Genomic DNA, 27201 nt, shown 5'->3' on the forward strand with positions numbered 1-27201 from the left:
GGAGCTGCCATTCTTTCGTGGGCTCTATTCATTCACTCTACCTTGTTCGGATCGGAAGTGTGTCCATCAATATTTTCGTTTGCTTACATAGAGCTCAGTCTTAATTTGTGTTGAACAATGTGATATCATGACATTAAAAATTGTACTGAGCACAGTGATCCAACTGGATGGAATGTGACGAACATTTTCGTTGGCGAATTTCAACTACACCAGGTCCAACCGGGCTGGAAGCCGGTCGTCACACGTGCTGATGAGGTAAAAATCCCTTTGTCTGGAGTCTCATGTACGAAAAATATGGCGCCTGATTTTTATTCTATAAATGTAAGGTACTTGATGAAAATGACTATCAACCATGCCACGTAGAAATTGTAGGGTTTTTTGCATCATGCAGTGCCATTTTTTAAAATGTAGATCATCTCCCAATTCTAAAAACATAGCGATACAATTAAGACAGCCCACACACATTTTACCTTCAATTTTAGAATTGAATTGTTAGGGGTTTTCCAGTGGTGGTCAGTCCATATTTTTTCGATAGACATGAGAACATGCATTCCATGAGTTTTTCATTTTGAGTCTGTATTGCTTTCGATCTTGAAGCTTTTATTTTATTACTATATAAGTTGGTGATTATCTCACTTGTTTTTGGGTTTAATTTGAATAGACTTCCCAACCACACTAAATTAGTAAAAGCCCATGTGAAATCTTTTGAGTTGAGTGGTGTCAAAATCTAAATTATGTTCTTCCCTAGATATCTCTAGAAGTACCGAAAAAAATCGTCTGGTTTTTAGCTGCTTCACTCGTTAGTTATGGTCCGACAAAAAATCGTATTCCGTCATCTGAGTTGTTTCGATTGTGCATCAGCTGTTAACTGATTTGTATGACGAGGATCCCCGACAGGAAAAAAGAAATCTTTCGCTTTGCTAGTTTCTTTTATGACCCCACCCAGTGATATTTAGGCATTTCTGGACCTAAACATTTTGAGCTAGTTCGACCATTAACATGAGCCATCCCGGGCTCTTCATATTTTGTTGATAAGGGAATTAAAGAAGGATCAGATACCGAAGGATGTTTAAACATTTGTCTGTATTAAGAAGATGATGCCTTTTTCTAGATTAGAACACTTAGAGGGTTTTCTCTCAATTCCACGAGATTTTTAAAAGGCCAATGGAGTACTTAGACAATTCGATTTTGAACTCATTTAAAGGTGGAAAAAATTACTTTTTGTGGCAAACAGTTTTATGATTTGACCAGTCCGAACGTTGGCATTCCTTGCCACAATATGAGACTGTTCTGCAGCGTGTGCACAGCTTCAGATTTGGTGAGATATTCTTACAGGTAGCACAGTGGTTTTCAGCAGTGACGTATTCAATAATTCTTAACTGTTAATTGACAAGGGTTTCGTTAAATTACATGAAAATTGAAGCTATTTATTTGCCAAGTACAAATAGTTACCTCTTTCTGTCCAGATCTCTCTGAAATGGCCAACTTGCAACTGGCCGAGTCCCAAGACATTGAGCACCGGTGGTGAAACCCTGACGGTGATAAAGTGTAGATCATCTCCCAATTCTAAAAATGTTGCGAGAAAATTAAGATAGCCATTCCATCACACGTTTACTTTCAATTTTACCTCGGTGGACCAGATAACCAATTGTCCTTCATAGTCGGTCGATGCGAGATAGCGTCCGTTAGGCGAAAATAAGATTTGACACAGTTTTTGGGAATGTCCATCGAAAAACAAACTTGGTTGTATTTCCTTTTCCGTTGGCGACCAAACTAAAATAGATCCGTTCTCTAACCCCCTGAAAAAAAGATGAGGAAAAGGCAATTGAGCTCTTACGCAATCTTAATCAAGTAATCGATTTGGGATAATTGGATATTAGATGAAAGAAATCTGACCCAACTAAAAATGGTTTTTCCATCGCTCTTTCCACGCTCCCGATTCCGCTGGATGGGAGTTTCGTTGGACTCCAAACCAATTGGCAACAAGAAGAACTGGATTCTATCATACGTATGGGATCCTCTTTTTCCAATGACCAAATCTGCGTTCAATTATTTGAAATGAAGATATTTTTGCACATTAAGCGTTTAAATTTTGGGGCATACCTTGATCCAACTGTCTTTTGAACTGGTGGCCAACAGTTTTAATTCTTCGTTCCAGACGGTATTCGAAACCTTATAACCCATACCTCCATCTGACAAACTGTATGGGTCGGACGAGTGCGAGACTCGTGCACTCACAACAAGTTTCTTGATTAATTTGCTGGTTGACTTATCGCTTAGTTTTATTTCGTGAATTTCCGCCGTTCCCCTATCATAGCCGCAAATGAGTTGGTTGCGTGAAATCCATTCAACACACGAAACATTTTGATTCGATTCGAGCTCATAGGAGTCAGTAGAGTCGTCGGATGTATCGCAAATCAAAACCATTTTGTAGTCAGCCTAAATATTGATTAGAAAAAGTTAACATCCTGTGCATCTTTTTAGAACACAATTTTCAATTTTTTCTTCTAGAAAACTTACCGATTTGTAGAAACTGGCAAATACATTACAGTTGAATGGGTTCCAAACGATAATTGGGTGATTTGGACGGCCTTGAAATAAAAGTCGTTTCACGCCACTTGGATAATTCCAAATAACGACAGTGCCGTCAGAGGATGCAGCTGCTAGTTTTGTCCCGCTCGTCTAATAATCCGTAAATTAGATTTTATTGCATTAGCCAACCAGTTTTGGGGTAATACATGAATTCAGGTAGAATAACTTACATTCCATTTTAAAAACAGCGCCGGACTTTCACAATAAAATCGATGTTCGCCTTTCCAAGTTGAAATGGTGGAATGACTTGTTCCCTTGAGCAGTGCGATTTCTCCAATAAACCCACAGGCTACAACGGGCTCGATTGGGTGGAAATTTGAACTTCTCACAACTGGTCCGTTTGTTAGCGAAATCTCAACATATCTGAATACATCTGGACACACAATGGGGCATTGAATAAAATATTTTGGGCTAAATATTTGGTTGTTCTTCAAAATTTACATACCTTTGTCCAGTAAATTTGTAACCGTGGCCATCTTGTTGGCAACCCTATCTCTTTCTCGTGGGAAAAAAAACTTCGTACTCAAATCGACGTCGTAACTGCAAAATTTGAATTCAATGCTGCGACACTATCAATTTTAACTCAATTATTTTGCTCCGTTTGGAACACGTGGTATTTGCGCAAGCTCCTGTGGATGACTAACGTAGTAACGTCTCTGCATCTGAGTCTGGGAGGATGTGAGATCGAGGTAGAGAAAGAAAAAAAATTCTTAGAAAATGGCCCTCGTTCCCTTGGTAACTTGGTAATGTCACAAATTTGACCCCCCCCCTCCATTATTCCTCGAATTCTCTGCTTGCCTGAGGTGTATTCGTAGAATATCTTTCCTCTGCCTCTCCTTTAGTACAAATGGGTTTTACTCTTTGGTGCATTTCCCACAATTGCCGATCCAAATTATATCGCTGTCTGGTTCATTACAATTTGTTTATCTCTCTTTATAGTTGTTTATTAAACTATTGTTTTATTCTGGCAGGGCCTCATCACGGCATTTCCACCACAAGAATGACAGCATCCTGGCTGCCATTCCAGTCGTTAATTGACGATGGATTACCTACTTCACCCCAACTGTTATCCGGATCTGCTTTCCATGTAAGTCAAACTTATTCGTATATTTTCTAGTTGTGTTTAATCGACAAAGTATTTTGTTCGGGAACATAAGCAAATATTGTTTTTGAAGTTATTGGCCATTGCGTGTCTTAATGACAAGCATGTTAAAATAGGAAAAGCTTTTCAAATCTCCTGTTTGGAATCTCTTTTCCTTTTTCTTTTGCATAGTGGGCCGCTAAACGTTAATAGGAATATTATTGACTGAGTTTATTTCAGTTTTTCTTGATTAACTACTTTTCGATGAATTTCTTCTATCCGTTCACAATATCACTGCCTTTTCTTTGGAGATGTGTGTGCGAAGACAATAACTGCTAAAAGGGGTTATAATTACTAAAGCTCGACCTTGAAATCTAGCTTCCGCATTGGTTGGTGTGATGAAAATAGTGTTTAACTGTTTATTTTCGCAATTGTAAAGATTTGAATTGCATCATCTTTATTGTTATTAACATTTTTACGTTTGAATAACTGCAGCCTAGATGTAATAACAGCAGGATAGCACAAAGTAATGTATAGTTGGAGATACAAGAAAGGAAGAATGAAGTACATTTCTACAGCTTCATATTTTCTTGGCTTGTTCTTGTTTTAGTGTTTCATTTACTCACTCCGTTTTCAGAAAATCATTTCTCCTGGAGTTTGATTGACAAGTTTCAGTTTCGTCAGTTTTTTACCGAGGTCCATTGAAGAACCTTGACGCTTTTCGAAATATGTTTTTTTATCGTTTGGAATCATCCATTTTGAATCACAAAATTTGTTGCATCTGTGGTAAACAAAGAAGGTAGAAATCCCTTCATCGCCTAGGTCTGTCGGTCCATATTCCCTGGTACTTGACATGATAATGGGATCAGTTAATACAGCGCCATTTTCGATCACTCCACCTTGGAGATCGCAAAGGAGCAAATGCCGATTAGTTGAGTGATATGAGTAGTGACTTAGAGCTTGCATCTTATCACTCCAAGGAGACGATTCTTCAGGAGTCCAACCCGTATTTGAGTTGAACTTTTCGAAATTTGAAATCATGGGCTCAATTAACATTTTTTCAGCTTTTCTTTTTGAACCTGATTTACAGCTCCAGATCCCTGGTTTAATGAGCCAGATAGTCTGGTTAATAACTCTTTGCTTGTTGAAGTTGTTAATGATTTCAAGTGCTTTTCTCACCACTTTATGTTCTGATTTAAAGAAGGATCTTTCAAAAACGCTACCGGATATGAAGGATTTTCCAACGCAGTCTTCACCGGCTCTTTCTCCTTCAGTATATTTTCCTTTGTAGACATTTTTGAATGAACCACTTGCGTAGATTGGCTCGTAAATTGTTGCCCAGGTAGCATTGTTTTCTCTTGCATGATTTATAGTCATTTGTGGAAAATCCTCGATAATACTTCGTAACTTATTTTTAATCTCTTGAAGAGATATTCTTTTTACCGGATCACGTTCAATCATATTGGTAACGAAGGAAAACGCAAAGTGATCAGAATTTAACTCTGAAATAAAGTAAAATTTGTAAATCAGTTTCAATTCACAGCAGAAAAAAAAAATAGACTAACTCTCGATGTTTACTGGTTTACCCTCTCGAATGTTTAACTGTATCTGCATTGAATCCTTACTATCGCCAAAGGGGTGGATCCCACCATTATCACGCGTGAGGAAAACAAAAAAGACGCAACCGCACGGGAAAACGTCACATTTTGGAGTTGCTTTCTTGACATTGTCGTAAAATTCCGGAGCCATCCATGAACGAGTCCCTTTAATTCCACTCATGGAACACGTACCTTGATTGCTGATTTGTTTACTCAAACCGAAGTCTGATAGTTTCATGTGGCCTGTCAATGAAACCAAAATATTTTCAGGTTTGATGTCCCGATGGATAAGTTTTTTCGAGTGGATGTAATCAAGGCCTCTTGTGATTTCGTACAGGACTTCTTGATCCGGCGGTAGCGCTGGACCGTTGTAATTTTTGTTAATAACGTCGCCCAGTGTTCCCGCACATAATTCCAGTACGATGTATCTGTTGATGACATAATTTTATTTAAATGGAAACGAACGTAAAGCAGTGTAAGTTCATAGAAAACATTACCTGTAGTCATCGTCTTCATCAACTGCTAAAATTTTGAGTACATTTTCGTGCTCAAGTTTTATCTGCAATTTGACTTCACGGTCTTCTTGATCCAATCTGTCTAACTCGAGTCTTTTGACCGCAACTTCCTCGCCTTGGTGAGAACCACGAAAAACGATGCCAAAATTGCCTTTACCAAGTCTCTCCTTTCTCAGGTAACTCGTTTCAGTTCCCTTGATACAAGTTGCTTGACACACTGACATGTTTTCAGGCTGAGCCATTACAGTTTCGCAGTTTAATTTGACACGTCACGAGAAATCCCGTAAATTACATCGGGAATTTTAAAGTAGAAACGAAAACAAAAGCGAAGTAAATGTAACACAATTTGACAGACTAAAGTAGTCTGCTATGAAAATTTGCCATCAGTTATTGTAACACACCTGTTGATAACGATATTGTGATCCTCTCTTATCATTTCAGTCACAGTCTAGAAAACCCACCGAGGCCCACTTGAATTACCGCCATCTAGGTTGATGGACTGTTGACTGTATTTTAGGACTTCTTAACTGAAAACTGAAACAACTTATTTCAAAAGTTTGTGTGGCGGTTCGCAGCTGGACAAGCATCCACTAAATTAGTAAATTTTTTGAAGGTTAAAAGAAAACAAACGAATAGGTAGAATGCCACTTTGTTATTATAAAATGAACAGTTCGGTACGTTTGAATGCGATATATTACTGAATGAAATGTTCAATCGTTCAAACTTTACTCATTCAACGATTTCGAACAGTTGACTTCGGTTCGCCACTCGCCAAAATATGATTTGTCTTTTGGCTTAGTATTATCTCTTAATGATGAGATCAGTCGTTTATTTCTCTGTGACTTGTCCGTTTGCTCGAATCTTGCTCTTTTGAATTTTGTTTCGCCTCTTGTCTGTGGTTTCCGGATACGCGTTACGGAGCCCTGTTTGTTGAACTTCTGCTATCAATTGTCGGGAATTTCCGTGTTGAATATGCACTAATTGCAAATGCATAGTAATCACCAATGCTCGTATAGGTATTGGATCACTGGAGGCGCTGAAAGGGTTGCCCTTTTTTGATTGTTGTTGAGCTTAAGTCACTTGATTAAGCGTCCCTTAAGCTCGATGTCAAATCGTATTCTTCATTCTTGCTCACCACGCTTGACTCTGCGATTGTTTTGTGTGGCCTTTTATCGATTAAATGTTAAGTTATATAGGAAATTCTTTCTATTGGAAAATGCTAACTAGTGATTGTTAGTCTTAAAGTCGTGTGGCAAAAATTGGTTAACTTTATCTACCAAAGAAAAAAGATTCTATCCCAGTATCCCCCCCACACCCTTTTCGAAATCACTTAGTTGAATTCAGTCTTTTGCCTCGTGAAATTCGGCCAAACTTATTCATTTTGATTGCAAACAAGTTTGTGTTGGGGCCAGTGTGAACGCTGACATTCCCTGCCGCAATAGAAGATTGAACTGCAGCGGGCGCAACGTTTCAGATTTTGAGAAGTTTTCTTGCAACCAGCACAGCATTTTTCAGCATCGACGTATTCAATCACTTTGAACTGTTTAAATCATTTGAACAGAACATTTTATGTATAGAAAATAAGTTTGTTGGGAATTCATTCTTTTCTTTTACCTGTCTAACGCCAATTCGTTCTGAAATTCCTAACTTGCAACTAGCCACGTCCCATGTCATCACGTATGGATACGTATACCCGGATGGGGGTAAAATGTACACACTCCTCCAACTCTGAAAATTGAATGAAAATTCCATCAAAAAATGGAATAGTTACGAGAGATTTTTGGACGCGGCAGGTCGTCTAGTAAACCGAGGCAAGTGCTGTTTCGTGTTTGATCCATTACGTGATAAACTGGGATTTTTCGCTAATAAACTTGTGTTTATGAAAATCTTTTACCTTGGTAGACCAGATAATCAATTTCATGTGATAGTCAGTTGAGGCGAGATAGCGCCCGTCGGGTGAAAGTAATAATTGATAAATCTGATCATGTCCTGTTAGTTTTCGTGTCTGATTTTCACGTTCAAACGGATACCAAATCACAACGTTTCCATTTTCTAATCCGCTGGATACAATCCAATGACAAGAAAGAAAAATGAGTTGTAGTGGTTAGAATACAAATTAAAACTTATTTTCGAGGATAATAGAGGCAATTTGAGTTCTAATTGAAGAAATTAATAAAAATAATCTAGGCAATCTAACCATGCAATAAAAGTTTTTCTCGTCGTGTTGTCCTCGATGTCGGAACTCCACACCAAATTTCTACAACTCGAATCGAGCTCTAGCACAAGGATGGGATCGTTACTGCCCAACGACCAAATCTGTAATTAAGAAATCAGTTATTTCAAATTCGAAATCTTGGCCAGTAACAATTTTCTATCATTTCTCTAAAATCCATTAACACATTAATCTAATCAGAATACCTTGACTCGTCGGTCTATTCCACCTGAAGCCAAAAGATTCAATTTTTCGTTCCTGGCGATACTCGTTACAAAATTTTGTGTTTTCATTTGGAAGTCATTAATAAAAAAGTATCTTTTAGGCCCATCATCATCCAGGTCGTGTCTGATTTTCTGGACTATTCGGCTTTTCATTTGACTATTATTCAATTTTATTTCGTGAATTTCAAACGTCCCATCGTCATAACCACAGGCGAGTTGATTGTGCGAGTTCCAGGCCACGGTATGACAGTTGAAGATTAATTTGATGGTATGGGTGAGGGGGTTTTCAGTAGTCGAATTGGCAATCATCACCTGTTTGGTGTCCACCTAAAGATAAAATTGAGAAACTTAAAATGGTGAATAATAAATTCATGTGAATGTGCACGACTTTTTGTTTGGACTATACCCATTAAGATTTTCCCCTTTACTTTGATTAATTCTGCTAAACTACACAATGTAGCACATTTGTGTCGCCAAATGTGTCTTTTACTTACCGCATTGTTATAACTAGCCAACATATCTCGGTTAAATGGATTCCAAATAATTAATGGGAAATTTGATCGTCCAATTCTCCGAAATACTTGTTTGCCGTCCCCTGGATAAGACCAAATGATGACAGTGCCATCATCGGAGCCAGCAGCTACTTTAGTTCCATCGGTCTGCAAAATTTAACAAGAAAGAGCAAAACGAAAGATTTCTTAATAGGTTTAAATTTTAGCCAATTAATACAGATTTAGCAAACGATTTTGTTTATTTGAAACACGAAAATAATTATTTTAATCACAAACTTACGTTCCATTGGACGACTAAAATTGTCCTTGCATATCGGTATCGTTTGGTTTCAATCTCCCAATCTTCAAACGGCATGGTGTGATTAGATCCGCGAAGGAAAACTAATCCTCCTCTTACTAAGCCGCACGCCAGAACAGGATCGATTGGATGGAAACTTGCACTTCTCACATCCATTTCGCTTGTTAATGAGAACTCAACTTCTTTGAAAAAACCTGGGTGGTACTTTAGTTAAAAACGAAAAGATGGGCAATTGTAATCAAATTTTGTCTTACCTCTCCCTGGCGAATTTACAGCCTCTGCCATTTTCCCTCTCCTTGGTGATATTAAAGCACCTTGTGAAGAAACGAACTTAGTAAACTCCGAATTTCAGAGATGAGAGAGTATCTTTGTATTTAAAACCTTACAGATTTCACCGATTGCGTAGATAGATAAGCTTTTTTTTTTCACTATCTGCGCTTATCTTGGCTGGTCTGAGACGCTAAATATTTTGTTTGCTTAACTTGCCAACAAGTTGAGCAATAATTTTCATGTTCAATACTCAGCTGCATGCAGACTAATCCTTTGCTTTCGTTAACTCTCTCTCTCCTATACTTCTTTCCTCCACGTACCCCCCATATTTTTTACTATGTAATTTTTTTTTACTGAGACTTGAGGTCTCAGTTAAAATATGGGGGTCCTCAAGTCTCTTGATGACCAAAAGTTGTCATCAATTCTTCGGTCTTTTTATAGAGCGTCATTTATTAGGGAAAATTAAAACCAGATAGTCTTGAAAGAAAAACCGTCGAGTAAGCTATTTATTTCACCAACGACTTAATAGATTTAGATTACATTTGAATAACAACCATCAGAATAAGCATCTCATGAGGTTATTTTTTTTATGTTGATTGTTGAGTCTACATTGCTTCTCGTGAAGTTTTATTTTAGAACTTTTATGTTGACTTGGGGGTTATTACTTTTTTTTTTTTTTTGGTTTATTTGAACTGGCTTACTTTTGAGAGATTTGGGCTTTGTGTACTGGTGGTGAAATTCTGATGGTGATAGGGTGTAGATCATCTCCCAATGCTAAAAAAGGTACGATAAAACTAAGACAACCATTGTACCACATGTTTTACCTGCAGTTTTACCTTGGTGGACCAGATAACCAATTGCCCTTCATAGTCGGTCGATGCGAGAAAACAATTCCTTATACTTCTTCTTACTGTACCATAACACCCAAATGAACTAAAAGACGGAACAGCAGCGGCTGCAACGCGTTGCTGGGAGGTTTACTTACTTAATGCAGTAGCTTTCACAACGACGTACCGTATTATTAAACCTTTAAGAACTGCTGAGGGTTGCAGAGAAATGGACTTCTTCGGTTATGATTTTTTTTTTACCTTTTGAGACCGGTTCTTTCTGTAATGCATAGCTTTGAACTGGCCGCGTCCGTAAGTTCTACTTGTGTGAATGAAATGAATGAAAAATCGTATACATACGCATCGTAAGTGAGCCCACAGGAATTTCCCGAATTCTCTGTTTTCCTGATGTATTCGTCGGAATATCTTTCTGCTGCTGTTTCTTATTCAGTATGAATGTGTTTTACCTTTTTGTGTTATTTTCTTTTTGTCAATTTATGTGTTTCTGGTTAATTATGTTTATTTCGAAAGCAAGTTTCGAAACTTTTTTAAAAATGAAACTATTATTTTATCTTGACAGGGCCTCATCCAGAAAACTCGGCATCCTGGTCGCCATTCCAGTCGTTAATTGACGATGGAGTACCTACTTCACCCCAACTGTTATCCGGATCTGCTGTCCATGTAAGTCAAACTTATTTGTCTATTTTCTAGTTGCGTTTAATCGGCAAAGTACTTTGTTCGGGAACTTTACCGAATATTGTTTTGTATTGGCCATTGCGTATCTTAATGACAAGCATGTTAAAATAGGAAAAGCTTTTCCAATCTCCTGTTTGGAATCTCTTTTCCTTTTTCTTTTGCATAGTGGGCCGCTAAACGTTAATAGGAATATTATTGACGGAGTTTATTTCAGTTTTTCTTGATTAACCACTTTTCGAGGAATTTCTTCTACCCGTTCACAGTATCACTGCCTTTTTTTGGAGACGTGTGTGCTGCAAAAAAGAGTCGTATTTCTTAAGCTCGACCTTGAAACCAAACTTCCTGATTGTTCGGTGTTATGTTATGAAAACTGTTAATTTTCGCAATTATTAAGAACTGAATTGCATCCTCTTTTATTTTTATTTACATTGGTACGTTTCAATAACTGCAGCCCAGATGCAAGGCAGGATAGCACGGCAGGATAGCACAGAGTAATGTAGTTTTAACTTTTTCTTGACTTGTTCCCGTTTTGTGTTTCAATAACTCCATAAATTTGTTCTGGAATTTGATTGACAAGTTTAAGTTCCGTCAGTTTTGTAGAGAGAACCATTGAAGAACCTTTCCACTTCTCGAAATATGTTTTGTTATTGTGTGGAATTATCCATTTCGAATCGCAAAATATATTGCATGTGTGGTAAGCAAAGAAGTTAGAAATCCCTTCGTCGCCGAGGTCTGTCGGTCCATATTCCCTGGTACTTGACATGATAATGGGATCTGTAATGACAGCGCCATTTTCAATCACTCCACCTTGGAGATCGCAAAGGAGCAAATGCCGATTAGTTGTGTGATATGAGTAGTGACTTAGAGCTTGCATCTTATCACTCCAAGGAGACGATTCTTCAGGAGTCCATCCCGTATTTGAGTTGAACTTTTCGAAATTTGAAATCATGGGCTCAGTTAACATTTTTTTACCTTCTCCTTTTGAACCTGGTGCACCGGTCCAGATCTCTGGTTTGTTGAGCCAGATAGTCTGGTTAATAACTCTTTGCTTGTTAAAGTTGTTGATGATTTCAAGTGCTTTTTCCACCACTTTGAGTTCTGCTTGAAAGTAGGAATCTTCAAAAACGCTGCCAGATATAAAGGTTTTGCTAACGCAAGCTTCACCGGCTCTTTCTCCTTGAGTATACTTCCCTTTTCGGATTTTTTTGAATGAACCACTTGCGAAAATTGGATCGTAAACTGTTGCCTTGGTAGCATTGTTTTCTCTTGTATAATTATTAGTTAATTGGGGGAAATCGAAAATAATACTCTTTAGCTCGTTTTTAACCATCTGCAGAGATATTCTTTTTGACGGATCTCGTTCAATCATTTTGCGAACAAACAAAAGCGCAAAGTGATCAGAATTTAACTCTGAAATAAAACAAATTTGTACATCAGTCTCAATTCAAAATCGGAATTATAGAATGAACTTACTCTCGATGTTTACTGGTTTACCCTCTCGAATGTTGAACTGTATCTGCAAAGGATCGTTAGTATCGCCAAAGGGATGGATCCCACCATTTTCGCGAGTGAGGAAAACAAAAAAGACGCAACCGCACGGAAAAATATCACATTTCGGAGTTGCTTTCTCGATATTTTCAAAGAATTCCGGTGCCATCCATAAAAGGGTTCCTTTTATTCCACTAATGGAACACGTTCCTCGAGTGCTGATCTGTTTACTCAATCCGAAATCTGACAATTTCATTTTGCCTGCCATGGAAATCAAAATATTTTCAGGTTTGATGTCGCGATGGATCAGTTTATTCGAGTGGATGTAGTCAAGGCCATCGGCAATTTGGTATAAAACCATTTTATCAGATGGCAGGGCGGGTCCTTTGTACGAATTTTCAATCACCTCACTTAGTGTTCCTGCACACAGTTCCAGTACGATGTATCTTGGGGAAAATTTGTTTGAAAAAGAATGTCTTTTTTGTTATGCACATTTTACAAGCGTAAATTAAATACCTGAAGTCATCGTCTTCTACGACTCTGCAAATTTTCAGAACATTTTCGTGACTAAGGTTTTTTTGTAAGTCGACCTCGCGCCCTTCTTTTTCCGATAGGTTTAATAAGATTTTCTTGACTGCAATTTTTTCTTCGTTGAAAATACCAAGATAGACAATACCAAATGTGCCTCTGCCGAGTACATCTTCTTTAGCGTATTGGATTCCGGTGTCACCAATTTTTTTATAGGCCGCCATGTATTAGTTCTCTTCACCACAAAGAATGAATGCGTTTGAAATCGTCAACAACAACAACATTCTGTAGCGACGTAGAAAAGCAAGGCTGCGCTATCATGGGAATTATTATTTAACTGATAACAAATGAGATATAGATGTCTCATCACTATTTTGACATGGTCTAAAATCTATAATTTTCTGATATTTTTGGAGGTTTCTTTCTTATCCAAAATCGTCGTCCACGTAAAATCATAATTTAGCTCATGTTTTTTTTTATATCACATCAGTCAGTTCCTTCCATATTGTTTGGATCGGAATGGCATTATCAAGTTTCTTTGCAATCAAATTCCCTGTAAATTATTTCTCTCCTGCTGCAACCCGAAAAGAATCGTCGTTATTTTTAAATTATTCGGAGAGTTTGAGTATTAGCGACTTTGCATCTAACTGCTTCGTTTGTCCTTTAATGCATGCGTTTAGTAAAGAAATGGTTTGATTTTTTTTCCACCCCCAAAAAGGTCCCGAACATAAATTTCATAGTTATTCGTGTGGTAATTCAAAATGTAATTCGGATGTGCTCCGGTCGTTGTCGCTTTTATTTCTTGATAAAACTCGAAGCTTCCAATGAAACATTTTAACCAATCTCCAAACGGCCCAAACGTTTCGTGGACTATCAGGCATATTATAAGAAGCTGCTAACTTAAAGTGAGGGCTACTCGAGGGCAACAGTCGTGAACAGTCGGTGATTTTTTATAGCACGAATTAGGTTTGCGTTAGTTATAAAAAGAATCCATTCCCGTACATTTGGAGTCTTTTGGGTTGGGTGATCTGATTGAATATTCGTCACCAGTTTCTTTTCATTTCGTAATTCTCATCTCCCTCTCGTGATCTTCAATCTTGGCTTGGAATTTCTTACTGGTCGTCGACGTGTTCCACGACAACAACCTAATTATATGAAATGTGATTATAGCTTAAGAATAAACTGAAGGTGCATTAACTAATATATAAGGCATTATTTGAAAATAGAGAAATATGCTCGTGGTCATCATTGTTATAATATGCCTTTTTAAAAAGAGAATATCCCGTTTATATACCTGGCCATCGTCCTTTGAGGGGAATGTTAATTTGTAGTCAGGGACATTCGTAGACGAATACAACCAAGAGAAATGTTTTTCAAATTCATATACTTCTAATCCGATGTAAACGGGTTTCCAATTCTGAAATAACGTTGAATATAATTCATTGTTTTATCACTTATCCGTTCCTTTTTTTTTGTTTACCTCAGTTGCCCAGATGATCGGATAAGAGAATCCAATTGTCTCCGCTGATGCGAGAAACCGCCCGTCGGGTGAAAACGACAGCCAATCTACATAACTTGAATGTTGCTTGAGAAATCTCGTCTTTTCCTTTGCCAGCGGAGTCCAAATGACAATCCGCCCCTCGAACAATCCACTGAATGAAAATGAAAATCAGAAATGCGAATTGCTCCCCTTCCTCCACGTCCATTCCTGCCGCTTAAAAAATTAAACTTTTTCCTTCTAGTACTTTCTATAGTTCTTTTTCTCTTTAACTTGAGTTATCCTTTATCTTTAGCTAGTCCCAAAGCCAAGGGATTTGCATCCGCAAAAAAAATGTGCTAAAAAATTAAAAAAAAAATTGCAAAAATTCGGGAAATTTTGCCATTGGTTTTAAATTTTAAAAAATCAAATGAAATTGAAATTTTTTAAATTTTTGCATTGTTTGCGCTCGAAAGTGCATGTCTTCTTGCCTCCATTCTCCATTCGTATTTTATTGAGGAGGGGGGGGGGGATATCAATATGATGTAATACTCTTAGTTCAATCCTATTTTTTAACAAAACCCCGTCGGTTGATTGATAAACCTGCCGCGGGAAAAAAGAAGGGAAACTACAATCCAATCCTTCAATGCCAAGGGAAAAAATGTTTACGAGCGAAAGCGAAAAAAACAAAACAAAAAAGAAAGCCTCCACTCGCCCTCCTATTATACCCTTAGAATTTATCCCTATCCATATTCTTGAGAATCAAGGAATTCGCTTCGAGGTAAATGTCAAAAAGTGGATCCAGTCAATCCTCTTAGTTCAATCCTATTTTTTAAATACTTTGATCCGTCCGTTGGTCAACTCACCCAATAGCCAAAATGAAATTGTCGGCCGATTTCCTGGCCGCGTCCACTCCCACGTCGTCCGATTGTTTCCCGTTTGGACGCCAAGCCAATCTCCAACATGTGCTATCAACCTTTGTGGCGTGAATGGGTTGGTCGCTGTCCATCGACCAAATCTACGAAAAACAAAAGTTCAACATGACACGCCCACTCCAACGACCAACGACAATTTACCGTCATCCATCCGTCGGATGAACAAGCGGCTAAACATTCCGTCCGTTCGTTCCATGCCATATCTTTTATCGAACCCTTAATCAAATAACAGAGAATAAATTATTTAGAATGTGCCATGACATGTGGATGGGTAAACAAAACTCACCTTCCCGTCTTCATGTTCGAGTCGTTTGACAATTTTGGCGGAAGTCGTCGACTCGTCAATTTCCCAAATTTCAATTCTCCCGTCTCCGATTAAGCCGAGAGCGACTCGATTCGCAGAGATGCACCGGACACTCCAGATCCAATTATCGAGTTCGATTGTGCAGAAATGAAATGGCCGTTGGTCGACAGGGCGGGAATTGAAGAAGAAAACTTTTTTTGCAACCTAAAAAGAAGTTAAAATTGGTTAAGTTAAGTTAAAATTGGGGGAAGAGGTGGTGTGGGTATTGTAAGAGAAGGGAGGATGAGAAGAGTTCACATTAATACGTCACGCTGGGGGGGGGGGGTAACAAAAATTTGACATAGGGGGAGGGGTTTGCCATTTCCTTCTAGGGCAAAATTGGTTATTTGTTTAGATTTCGAAGGGGAGAGGATAGGGAGGGGGTGCTCCCAGATTGCGTCAAAGAAAAATGATTTTATAAAAACGACGTGAAGTGTGATGTAGCTTGAAGATGGAATTAGAAAATGTTGCGGTTTTAAACATGACAAAAGGTTGGACTTGAAGGGAGATCAGATGACGTGTCCCTGACAGGTGGAAACAAAATAGAAATAAAGAAACAACTTACTTCCCTAAAAGCAGCAGCACCTACTCCATACTTAAAAGCAGCAAAAACGTTCGGCCTGAAGGGATTCCACTCGATTTGATCCATCCATTCGTCTAATTTCTTTTGAAAGAGAATTTTGCCACTTGGATAACTCCAGCACACGATGACATCTTTATGAAATGCGGCAGCCAATTGAGTCCCGTCCACCTAAACAAACAATGAAATAATAAATGATGAGAGGAATCAAACATTTAATGCAACTTAATGATAACTCTTCATAATTAACTTATTACATTCCATTCTATCACCGTAATTCCTTTTTCATGTCCAATTTGAAACTTTTTTTCGTCCTCTTTCCAATTAGAAAAAGGAATGGACGAATTCTCTGCAGAAAAGAAAATAATTTCATTTTTAATGCCGCAGGCGATTAATGGTTTCTTCGGGTGGAAACGGGAGACGATATCTTCGCCACTCTCACGCACTAATCGATCAACTCTTTTGAACTGACCTGTTAATATATACAAAGTTGCAAAATAGAAGTTTTATTTAAAATATCAGAGAAAAATTGGATTAATACGTGATGCATATAACTTTGCTGTCAATTGAATGATAACCTCGGGCAATGAGATTCTTTGCCCTATCGGGTTTATCATTTCCCCGATCAGTTCGTATAGGGCACGATCATCGCTTTGCTTAAGATCTGTAATCAGAAAAATGTTGTAAATACCATCATGATGGCAAATACTTAATGAAATACTTACTTTGTTCGTGTTGATTCAGCTCTATTGGATTTTTATTTAAGATGTTCATCGGAATTGTTAAAGAATTCCTGCCAAACGGATGTTTACCGCGGGTCAGAAAGTAGAAAAAGACGCAGCCCGCAGCGAATGTGTCGCTTTGGATTGTTCCGTGCGGAATTTCCTCAGACGTGCTATCACTACTGTGGTTTAAAAGCTCCAAAATTTCGGGCGCCATCCAAATTAGAGTTCCTTTTAATCCACTCTGCTGCGTAAATGTCCCTCGAGGACTTGTTTTCTTGACAAATCCGAAATCGGACAATTTCATTTGGACGGGGGTCGTCATTGAGATGAGAATGTTGTCCGGTTTGACGTCGCGATGAACTAAATTTCGTGAGTGGATGTAGCGCAATCCATTGGCGATTTGATATAAAACTTTGGCATCCGGTGGCAATTCCGGTCCCTTGTATTTCTTCTCGCAATAATCTGTCAGTGTCCCGGCACATAATTCGAGCACAAGGTACCTGCGAATGAATTCAAAAAATCAGCAGACAAAGTCAATGAAAATTTCGGATGAAAATAAATTAAATTCCACTTCGATACGTTTTATCACGTGAGTCATCGACGTGCAAGAGTTTCAGGACATTTTCGTGGTCCAACCGGAAGTGTTCCTCCATTTCCCTTTCCCGTTTTTTGTTTTTTTCATCATCTGAATGCACCTTTACTGTCACTTTAACTGCAACTGCATGTCTTTTGAACGTTCCTCCGTACACGACTCCAAACCCCCCCCTGCCGAGTTCGTTCTCTTTTTTTTCTTCGAACCTCACTGCACAAAATATACAATAACGTGATTATACAATTATTTAAAAATTCATTCTCCAACAAACTTACGAGGAGAGGCCAAAGCCGAAAACCAATTCATGAAGAACTCTTCTTCTTGTAGAGCTATGGACATTAATTTTTGTTAACATTAGACGAAAGAATTACCGTTTACCGTTTTAGTTATTTATTTAGACCTACCTCCGTTTTAGATGAAATGCCTACAAATAGGCATACACGTCAGCACACAATTCCGTTTGCGAAATGCCACTGTTTTAACTGTTGCAGCCCCGTTATTAATTTTTGCTCAACCGAAAATTTCGAGAAAATTTGACAAACATTCAGTTGTTCAATGCGGACAAATAACTACTAAAGGCAAGGTAAAGATGAACAAACGATAAAAACTCGAGATAAGAAATTTGAAGGGCTTTTTACAGAAACTTTTAGATTGCAGCAAGAGTCCCACTATGACGCTCACGCTTCGGGATTGGACTTGCCTTTTAGTTTCGTTTATTTTCGTCATTTGGTTGGCATTAAATGGTGTCACGTCGCAATCAGCACAGATAGCGACCGGAAGGTGATGTGGTCATTTATTTGATAATATAATAATAAAAATTTATATGATAGCCTAATGGTTTCTATCTGCGTTGCAACAAAAAGCTACGCAATTTGAAAGTTATTAAATGGGATTGAATTCACAACAATTTTTTTTTTACCGGCTGTTGACTCCTCTGTTAAACTCTTAATCCAATAGATTGATGTGTTATCATTGCGTCTTTTTCCTCGGTGTGTTATTATTTAAATGTGTCGGATTATGTCAATTCGAAATATTAAGTTGTATTGTGGTCGGTATTAAGTGCGATACAAAGACGAGACATCCAGCAGCCAGTCGCTAATCGAAAAATGATCATTTGTTTAAAAAGAAAATAATTTGAGATAGAAAAAGTTGTTATTTAGTCAAAAGTTACTGAACCATTTTTTCAGGTAAGACCAGAGGAAATCGAAGCGCAATGGTCCATCAAGATCCCGCCGGCCGTGTTGACGATGATGCAACAGGCCATGAAGCTGCCGTGATTTTTTCGTGTACGAAAAAATAGCGCCTGACTTTTATTTGTTAAATGTAACATGTTGGTGCCTGCTGAAAGCTGAAAGGTAACAATTTGTGATACACTCAATGACAATATCAACTATGACACGCAGGGATTGTGGGAGGGTTTTGCATCATGCAGTGACAGTCAGTTTATATCTATTTTTTTTTTTACAGACAGAATAAGCATCCCATGAGGTTTCTTTCATGTTGAGTCTACATTGCTTCTCGTGAAAAATCCTTTTATTACTTTTGTGTTGACTTGGTGGTTATTACTTTTTTTCTGTGTTTTATTTGAACAGGCTTATTTTGAGCGTTTGGACTTGTGCACCGGTGGTGAAACCCTGATGGTGGTACAGTTTAGATCATCTCCCAGTTCTAAAAACATTGAGATAAAATAGAACAGCTATTCTATCACGCGTTTTAATACGTTCAATTTTACCTCGGCGAACCATATAACATCGGTGGTTCCTGCAATATATATTTGGATTTGAATACAATCATATATATTCTTTATAATTTATTTGTTTTACTTACCGTTTGACAAAAGATTTTTGAGCAAAAATCTTCCTCCACTCAACAGCCGAACGTTCTATTTATACAGACGTCCACGTCAGTTTGTTGTGGAACCCATCCCGCCATCTACCAGTCAGTTTGCCAAGTTCGTTGCCATGGATTCTTTTGGCGCCATGAACAAAGAGCCATTCGAGGGGGGGAACCGTCATTTCACTAGTTCACTGCATCATGTTCGGAAGTGTGTATCCATCAGTATCTACGTTCGCGTACGTAGAACTCAGTTTTAACTTTTAATATGTGTGGAGCAATGTGATATGACATTGCAAATTATACTGTGTAGTGTGTACTGTGATGAAACTGAGAAATCTATGACGAACATTTTCGTTGGCGAATTGCAACTACAGAAGAACCGGGCTGGAATCAGGTCGCCACACGTGCTGATGAGGTAAAAATTCTTTTGTCTGTAGTCTCGAGTACGAAAAATATGGCGCCCGATTTTTAGTTTATTGATTCAAGGTGAGGTGATAGGTGTCAAAATCTAAATGTCCTTTCTAAGATACCAAGAAATATTTTAAAAAATCGTCAGGTTTTCAGAGCTGTATCACTCGTTTCTTTTTTGTCATTTTAATTTACGGGATTTATCTCTTTGCTGGAGTGGAGATGAAGCCCATTCCCCTATTATTGAAGGGATTTATTTTTCTGTTGTTGAATCCGTTTATTAGACTCATTTTACTTATCGATTTCTTTGTCTCTTGGTCGTTGCCTAGTGGTCACTTTGGCATTTCTGGAGATGCTTGTTAGAACATTGACATGCCTCATCTATGTCTGCCATCCCAGATTTTTCAGATTTTGTTGGTAAGGGAATTAAAGAAGGATATTTAAAAATTTGTCTGTATTAAGCAGCTGATTACTTTGTCTAGAATAGAACAGTTAAAGGGTTCTCTCTCAATCCCACGAGATTTTTAAAAGGCCAGAGGAGGAGCTTTGTAAATTCGATTTTGAACTCATTTAAGGTGGAAAGAAATTACTTTTTGTGGCACACAGTTTTATGATTTGACCAGTGCGAAAGTTGGCATTCCTTGCTGCAATATGAAATGGAGAGACAGCGGCTGCAAAGCTTCAGATTTGGTGAGGTTTTCTTGCAATTGGCACAGCGGCCTTCAGCTACGACGTGTTCAATCATTTTTAACTGTTAATTGACAAGAGGATCGTTAAATTACATAAAGATAGCAGTTGTTTGTTTGCCAAGTACAAAACAGTTACCTCTTTTTGACCAGATCCCTCTGAAATCGACAATTTGGAACTGGCCGAGTCCCAAGACATTGTGCACCGGTGGTGAAACCCTGACGGTGATAAAGTGTAGATCATCTCCCAATTCTAAAAACGTTGCGATAAAATTAAGATAGCCATTCCATCATACGTTTACCTTCAATTTTACCTTGGTGGACCAGATAACCGATTTTCCTTCATAGTCGGTCGATGCCAGAAAACGTCCGTTCGGCGAAAATGCGATTTGATACAATTCGTGGGAATGTCCATCGAAAAACAAACTTGGTTGTATTTCCTTTTCCGTTGGCGACCAAACTAAAATAGATCCGTTTTCTAACCCACTGAAAAAAGATCAGAAAAAGTCGATTGAGCTCTTACGCAATCTTAATTAAATAATCGATTTGGGACACTGAGGTAATTAGATGAATGAAATCTGACCCAACTAAAAATGGTTTTTCCATCGCTCTTTCCACGCTCCCGATTCCGCTGGATGGGAGCTCCGTTGGACTCCAAATCAATTGGCAACAACAAGCACTGGATTCTATCATGCGTATGGGATCCTCTTTTTCCAATGACCATATCTGCGTTCAATTATTTGAAAATGAAGGAGTTAAACATATATTTTTGCACATGAAGCGTTTAAATTTTGGGGCATACCTTGATCCAACTGTCTTTTGAACTGGTGGCCAACAGTTTTAATTCTTCGTTCCAGACGATACTCGAAACCTTATAACCCATACCTCCTTCTGACAAACTGTATGGGTCTGACGAGTGCGAGACTCGTGCACTCACAACAAGTTTCTTGATTAATTTGCTGGTTGACTTAGCGCTTAGTTCTATTTCGTGAATTTCAGCCGTTCCCTTAACATAGCCGCAAATGAGTTGGTTGCGTGAAATCCATTCAACACACGAAACATTTTGATTCGCTTTGAAATCATAGGAGTAACAAGAGTCGTCGGATGCATCGCAAATCAAAACCCGTTTAGAGTCAGCCTAAATATTGATTGGAAAAGGTTAACATCCTGCGCATCTTTTAGAACGCAATTTTCAATTTTTGCTTCTAGAAAACTTACCGATTCGTAGAAACTGGCAAATACATTACAGTTGAGTGGGTTCCAAACGACAACTGGATGATTTGAACGGTCGTCTATTTGAACTAAAAGTCGTTTCTCGCCAGTTGGATAATTCCAAATAACTGCAGTGCCGTCAAGGGATCCAGCTGCTAGTTTAGTCCCGTTCGTCTAATAATCTGAAAATTAGTTTTGGGTAAGGGGGAATCATTTCAGGTAGGATTACTTACATTCCATTTTAAGGACAGCACTGAATTTTCACACGGCAATCGACGTTCGATTTTCCAAGTTGAAATTGGAGTGGAATGACTTGATCCCTTGAGTAGTACGATTTCTTCACTAAACCCACAGGCTAAAACGGGCTCAATTGGGTGGAAACTTGAACTTCTCACAACTAGACCGCTTGTTAATGAGACCTCAACCTCTCTGAAAAAATCTGGACACACAATGGAGCATTTTGGGTTAAATATTTGGTTGTTCTTCAAAATTTACATACCATGGTCCAGTGAATTTCCAACCTTGGCCATCTCGTTGGCAACCCTAGCTCTTTCTCGTGGTGAACGAAACTACGTACACAAACTAACTATAATTAAATCGACGTCGTAACTGCACAATTTGAATTGAGTGCTGCGACAATGCAACAATTTTAACTCAATTATTTTGCTCCGTTTGGAACACGTCGTATTTGAGCAAGCTCCTGTGGATGTCTAACGTCTCTGCATCTGAATCTGGGAGGATGGTAGATGGAGGTAGAGAAACTATTAGAAATTCGAAAAAAAATTCTAAGAATATGTCCCTCGTTCCCTTGGTAATGTACGCGTCATAAATGAGCGCCCTCCTCCGTTATTCTGCGAATTCTCTGCTTTCCTGGTGTATTCGTAGAAATATCTTTCCTCTGCCTCTCCTTTTTAGTACAAATGGGTTTTACTGTTTGGTGCATTTTCCACAATTGCCGATCCAAATTATATCGCTGTCTGGTTCATTACCATTTGTTTATCTCTCTTTTTTACAGTTGTTTATTAAACTATTTTGTTTATTCTGACAGGACCTCATCCCGGCATTTCCACCACCAGAATGACAGCATCCTGGCCGCCATTCCAGTCGTTAATTGACGTCTAGACCCCAAATACGCCCAAATGTTATCCGGATCTGCTCTCAATGTAAGTGATCAATAATTTTGTTTTTGTTTTTGTTTGGCAAAGAGAGTTTTTTTTTCAAATTTTGCTTTTGAAGTGTTTCTGCAAGTTTCTGCAAGTGGGTAGGCTACCGGAATATCATTTTGAGTCTTAGATTTTCGTTTTTTAGCAAACTTTACCTTTCAAAAATTGCAGTTTGGAAGTTAGCACTGAGTAATGTACTTAGTTGGGACATAAGAAAGGAAGAATGAAGAACAATAATCAAGATTCATTTTTTCTTGACATGTTCCCTTTTTAGTGTTTCAGTTATTTTTCGTTTTCAGAAAATCAAATCTTCTGGAATTAGATTGACAAGTTTCAGTTTCGTCATTTTTGTAGAGAGATCCATTGAAAAACCTTACCGCTTCCCGAAATTTCTTTTTTATCGTGCAGTATAAGTTAAGGGTTGTACAGAAAATGTATTGCAAAAATGGAAAAAAAAATGCGACACGTTTAAACTAACGAGGCAGAAACCTCTCCAAAAATAAATTTAAGATAAAAATATAAGCGAACATGATAACGAACCCCCCAAAAGCATAACGGAACAACACTAGTAGCGCTCTTCCAATTTTTTGAACCGCATGTCCGATACCTTCGAAAGTCCCTGTGTAACAAATGTAGTATTTAGGTTCTTAGTATTATATCTGTAGACTATAAACTTGTAGGTTAAGTAACGTAAATTAACTATAACCCCCAAATTTAGTTTTTAATTCATTATTTTGTAAGATGCACTAAGAAATTTATACAAAAAACTATCCTTTGTAAGCGATAACTTACAAGATGCCGTTTTGGATGTGTCGTAAAACAAATTCAGAACTTGTTTGAGAGTCATTCTTTTCTTTGGTTCAAATTGAATGCATTGCACGAATGACGTCTGACGCAAAGTGGTCGAATTCTAATTCTGAAATATTAATTTCAAATAATAAAGTATAAATTTGATTTTGATGGAAGGAAAGAATTAATGTTACTATCGATATGAACTGGGTCGTCCTTGATGATGTTGGCAATGATGAAATTGTCTTCACCGAAAGGGTGCAATCCTCGAGTAGAAAAACACGCACCCTGCTGAAAAAATGTCGCTTTCAATTGAACCTTTCATTGGAGTTTCATTTGGTTGGTTTTGGTTGAAAGAAAAATTCAGAAATTCTTGCGCCATCCATTGTCTTGTTCCTTTGAATGGTCCGCTGACTACAAACGTGTGGTTTGTGCTGGTTTCCTTGCTCAAGCCGAAATCGGACAGCTTTATTTGAGCTTTCCCAGAAATGAGAATGTTTTCAGGTTTAATGTCTCGGTGTACCAATTTCTTCGAATGGATATAATTCAGCCGGGGGTAAATCGGGTCCTTTATAATTTTGATTGCAAACATCTCTTAGTGTCCCTGCGCATAGTTCAAGTACGATGTACCTGTAGAAGACAAGCAGACAACCACTTGAATTTATTTTAAAAATATTGATTAATTATGCATTCGTTCCGATTCGTTCTACTTGCCTGAAATCTGCATCCTGTTCAACTGTCAGAATTTTGAGAATATTTTGGTGAGTGAGCTTCAACTGGGCATTGAACTCGCGGTCTTCATTCAGTGATGGTCGTAACACGATTCTCTTGATGGCAACTTCGTTGTCTTCGTAAGTACCGCGATAAACGATTGAATTTCCTTCACCGATCACATTTTTCCTCTCGTACTGGATTTTATTTGAAAAGGGTTTCGGGTAAGGGTAGTTTTCTGCTTCTGCCATTTTCCTTCACTAGCAAAACTGAAACAATCTGAATTTCACGGTTAGATCTTCTATCTAAAATGAGTTGATAAACAGCACAGCAGCACAGTCAGGGTAAACCAAACGAATACATTATCAAAACTACATACGTAGCCACAGATCCAATAAACTGATTGTACGGAGCTTAATAGATAAACAACCAAAAGACGGCCCACATTTGGAGCTTTTTATTTTTTTTAACGATATAACAAACCTTGTCTCTCGTAGATTTATTAGAAAATTGGTCGTATGTGATCTTTCCCGTCTTTTGCTTAGCCAACATTAGGTCCGTGTACTCGACCCCTGCTTTTCTGAATTTTGTTAATTCTTATCCGTCGTTTCCCATCACTTTTGAGATACAATTCCTTGTACTTATTGCTGTCCATTAACACCCAAATAACTCAAAAGACGGAACGACAGCGGTTGCAACGCGTCGCTGAGAGGTTTTCTTGCAGGTGGCACAGCAGCTCTCGCAACAACGCACCACATTATTAAACCTTTAAGAACTGTTGAGGGTTGCACATAAATGGGCTCATTCGGTTATGATTTCAAACAAATCGTTTTGAACAGGATCTTTGTATAATGCAAAGCTTTGAACTGGCCGCGTTCGTGAGCTCTGCTTGTGTCATTATCATTACCGTGTCGTTATAACTAGCCAAATGGTATTTGAGGTTGGCATTTGAGTCTTAATTGTCGTGAGATTGGAAATAGAGAACTATTAGAAATTCGATCAAATTCCGTGCGTTTGTCCCTTGTTATACCAAGTGAGCCCACAGGAATTTCTCGAATTCTCCGTTTTCCTGATTATCTTTCTGCTGCTGCTTCTTCTTCAGCATAAATTTGTTTTACTCTTTTGTGTATTTGTCTTTTGTCAATGTAAATTTATGTGTGTCTAGTTAATCATGTTTATTTCGAAAGCAAGTTTCGAAACTTTTTTTAAATTTAAACTATTATTTTATCTTGACAGGGCCTCATCCAGACATTTCAGCCACCACCGGAATAACAAAGCTCGGAATCCTGGGCGCTATTCCATAGTGTTTAGTTGACGATGGATTACCTTCTAGACTCCAATCGTTATCCGGATCTGCTGCTAATGTAAGTCAAACTTATCCATCTATTTTCTAGTGTTTGTGTTTAATCGGCAAAGTGTTTTGTTCGTGAACCTTACTGAATATTGTTTTTGAAGTTATTGGTTAAATTGCGTTTCATAGTGACAGGCATTTGGAATCTCTTTCCTTATATTTTTAACCTGTGGGACGGCCGAACAAGTTGTTGACGGAATTTAATTTTAACTCTTAGTTTTTCGTTTAAAGCGCTTTATCGTCATGTTTTTTTGCAGGGGTATATTTCAGTTTTCCCCCTACTTTTCTAGGATTTTCTTTCTTTTATTCTTTCACAGTATCACTGCCCTTTTTTATGTGAGCGTGAAATGGTTGCAAAGAGGTGTAATATAACTAAAGCTCGACTTTGAAATCTAGCTTCCGGATTGGTCGGTGTGATAAAAAGAAGACTGTACTTCTTGTACTCATTTTCGCAATCAGTACCGCAGTACCGTCGTTGCACCATCTTTCATTTTTATTTACATTTTTTTTATTTATTTATCTTTTTCAATTATTTACATCTTTCAACAATTGCAGTCTAGATGTAACAAGTTAGAACAGAGTAATGTAGGCCTAGTTGGAGACAAGTGTTACTGTTATCCTCCGTAAATTTGTCCTCCGTAAATTTGTTCCAACAACGATGTCTTGTGGAATTTGGTTGACAAGTTTGAGTTCTGTCAATTTTGTAGAGAGAACCGTTGAAGAACCTTTCCGCTTCTCGTAATATTTTTTTTTATCGCGCGGAATCATCCATTTCGAATCACACAATTTATTGCATGTGTGGTTAGCAAAGAAGGTAGAAATCCCTTTGTCACCGAGGTCGGTTGGTCCATATTCTCTGGTAGCTGACATGATAATGGGATCAGTTAATACAGCGCCTTTTTCGATCACTCCACCTTGGAGATCACAAAGAAGAAAATGCCCATTAGTATAGTGATATGAGTAGTGACTTAGTGCCTGCATCGCATCACTCCAAGGAGACGATTCTTCTGGAGTCCATCCCGTATTTGAGTTGAATTTTTCGAAATTTGAAATCATGGGCTCAACTAACGCCTTTTCACCTTCTCTTTCTGAACCTGGGACAATGGTCCAGATCCCTGGTTTGTTGAGCCAGATAGTCTGGTCAATAACTTTTCCCTTATTGAAATTATTGATGATTTCCAGTGCTTTTTCCACCACTTCAAGTTCTAGTTGAAAGTAGGATTCTTCGAAGGCGCTGCCGGATTTAAAGTGTTTGCAAACGCAGTCTTCACCGGCTCTTTCTCCTTGGGTGTACTTTCCTTTGTAGACATTTTTTAAAGACCCTCTTGCGCAAATCAATTCGTCTATTTCTGCCCTAGTAGCATTGTTTTCTCTTGCGTAATTATTAGTCAATTGTGGAAAATCTGTGATAATACTTCGTAACGTATTTTTAACCACCACAAGACTTATTCTATTTGACGGATCACGTTCTATCATTTTGCTAACAAATGAAATCGCAAAATGATTAGAATTTAACTCTGAAATGAGAAGAAATTTGTGCATCAGTATTATT

General features: G+C 38.1%; 7 protein-coding genes and 1 long non-coding RNA gene across 15 annotated transcripts in view; 1 reads left to right on the forward strand and 7 right to left on the reverse strand.

Moving 5' to 3' along the window:
• On the forward strand, nucleotides 1-18794 carry LOC124207510. 3 transcript variants are annotated; one of them, XR_006880015.1, is made up of 4 exons: nucleotides 1-255; nucleotides 3564-3679; nucleotides 10710-10810; nucleotides 18681-18794. It is a non-coding gene; the product is annotated as an uncharacterized LOC124207510 (long non-coding RNA). The 3 variants fall into 3 exon arrangements; XR_006880014.1 differs by lacking the exon at nucleotides 18681-18794 and adding an exon at nucleotides 14327-14458; XR_006880016.1 differs by lacking the exon at nucleotides 18681-18794 and adding an exon at nucleotides 11277-11386.
• Nucleotides 1-27201, reverse strand: part of LOC124207504 (syntaxin-18-like) — a 50114-nt gene that overhangs the window by 1512 nt on the left and 21401 nt on the right. The window lies entirely within an intron of this gene.
• On the reverse strand, nucleotides 1065-3367 carry LOC124207499 (WD40 repeat-containing protein HOS15-like). The gene is made up of 8 exons (XM_046605002.1): nucleotides 3038-3367; nucleotides 2763-2965; nucleotides 2521-2682; nucleotides 2104-2439; nucleotides 1897-2039; nucleotides 1628-1799; nucleotides 1453-1566; nucleotides 1065-1379 (listed from the first exon to the last, which is right to left on the reverse strand). The coding sequence occupies exons 1-8, from the start codon at nucleotides 3066-3068 to the stop codon at nucleotides 1215-1217; spliced, it is 1326 nt and encodes a 441-aa protein (XP_046460958.1). The 5' UTR covers nucleotides 3069-3367; the 3' UTR covers nucleotides 1065-1214.
• The window catches only part of LOC124207490 (serine/threonine-protein kinase/endoribonuclease IRE1-like), a 24621-nt gene continuing 1301 nt past the window's right edge, over nucleotides 3882-27201 (reverse strand). The window contains exons 1-3 of one of the 4 annotated variants that reach the window (XM_046604986.1): nucleotides 5769-6191; nucleotides 5239-5699; nucleotides 3882-5175 (exon numbers count right to left, since the gene is read on the reverse strand). In XM_046604986.1, the coding sequence (XP_046460942.1) occupies nucleotides 4307-5175; nucleotides 5239-5699; nucleotides 5769-6028 (1590 nt within the window). In that variant the 5' untranslated portion in view covers nucleotides 6029-6191 and the 3' untranslated portion in view covers nucleotides 3882-4306. Of the gene's footprint in view, nucleotides 5176-5238; nucleotides 5700-5768; nucleotides 6192-25988; nucleotides 27167-27201 lie in introns of those variants that run through there. The other 3 variants (XM_046604988.1, XM_046604987.1, XM_046604985.1) reach the window with 3 other exon arrangements.
• LOC124207500 (F-box-like/WD repeat-containing protein TBL1XR1) lies at nucleotides 7143-9407 on the reverse strand. The gene is made up of 8 exons (XM_046605003.1): nucleotides 9287-9407; nucleotides 9015-9226; nucleotides 8717-8881; nucleotides 8205-8549; nucleotides 7984-8102; nucleotides 7681-7846; nucleotides 7401-7514; nucleotides 7143-7326 (listed from the first exon to the last, which is right to left on the reverse strand). The coding sequence occupies exons 1-8, from the start codon at nucleotides 9315-9317 to the stop codon at nucleotides 7159-7161; spliced, it is 1320 nt and encodes a 439-aa protein (XP_046460959.1). The 5' UTR covers nucleotides 9318-9407; the 3' UTR covers nucleotides 7143-7158.
• LOC124207492 (serine/threonine-protein kinase/endoribonuclease IRE1-like) lies at nucleotides 10876-13105 on the reverse strand. Of its 2 annotated transcripts, XM_046604992.1 has the most exons (4): nucleotides 12830-13105; nucleotides 12299-12759; nucleotides 11798-12235; nucleotides 10876-11632 (listed from the first exon to the last, which is right to left on the reverse strand). In XM_046604992.1, exons 1-4 carry the CDS (start codon nucleotides 13063-13065, stop codon nucleotides 11328-11330), a joined length of 1440 nt encoding a protein of 479 aa, XP_046460948.1. In that variant the 5' UTR covers nucleotides 13066-13105; the 3' UTR covers nucleotides 10876-11327. The 2 variants fall into 2 exon arrangements, with proteins under 2 accessions (XP_046460948.1, XP_046460947.1); XM_046604991.1 differs by having other exon boundaries at nucleotides 10876-12235; nucleotides 12830-13101.
• Nucleotides 13610-18062, reverse strand: LOC124207486. Of its 2 annotated transcripts, XM_046604972.1 has the most exons (13): nucleotides 17898-18062; nucleotides 17769-17822; nucleotides 17481-17703; nucleotides 16902-17401; nucleotides 16718-16840; nucleotides 16434-16648; nucleotides 16162-16347; nucleotides 15540-15761; nucleotides 15395-15469; nucleotides 15185-15336; nucleotides 14322-14493; nucleotides 14136-14258; nucleotides 13611-13986 (listed from the first exon to the last, which is right to left on the reverse strand). In XM_046604972.1, the coding sequence occupies exons 2-13, from the start codon at nucleotides 17797-17799 to the stop codon at nucleotides 13954-13956; spliced, it is 2055 nt and encodes a 684-aa protein (XP_046460928.1). In that variant the 5' UTR covers nucleotides 17800-17822; nucleotides 17898-18062; the 3' UTR covers nucleotides 13611-13953. The 2 variants fall into 2 exon arrangements, with proteins under 2 accessions (XP_046460926.1, XP_046460928.1); XM_046604970.1 differs by lacking the exon at nucleotides 17898-18062 and having other exon boundaries at nucleotides 13610-13986; nucleotides 17769-17847.
• On the reverse strand, nucleotides 23995-24657 carry LOC124207507 (serine/threonine-protein kinase/endoribonuclease ire-1-like). Its single transcript, XM_046605011.1, has 2 exons — nucleotides 24302-24657; nucleotides 23995-24217 (listed from the first exon to the last, which is right to left on the reverse strand). Exons 1-2 carry the CDS (start codon nucleotides 24547-24549, stop codon nucleotides 24094-24096), a joined length of 372 nt encoding a protein of 123 aa, XP_046460967.1. The 5' UTR covers nucleotides 24550-24657; the 3' UTR covers nucleotides 23995-24093.

This window comes from Daphnia pulex, chromosome 11, assembly GCF_021134715.1.
Source record: "Daphnia pulex isolate KAP4 chromosome 11, ASM2113471v1".
NCBI classification, from domain to species: domain Eukaryota; kingdom Metazoa; phylum Arthropoda; class Branchiopoda; order Diplostraca; family Daphniidae; genus Daphnia; species Daphnia pulex.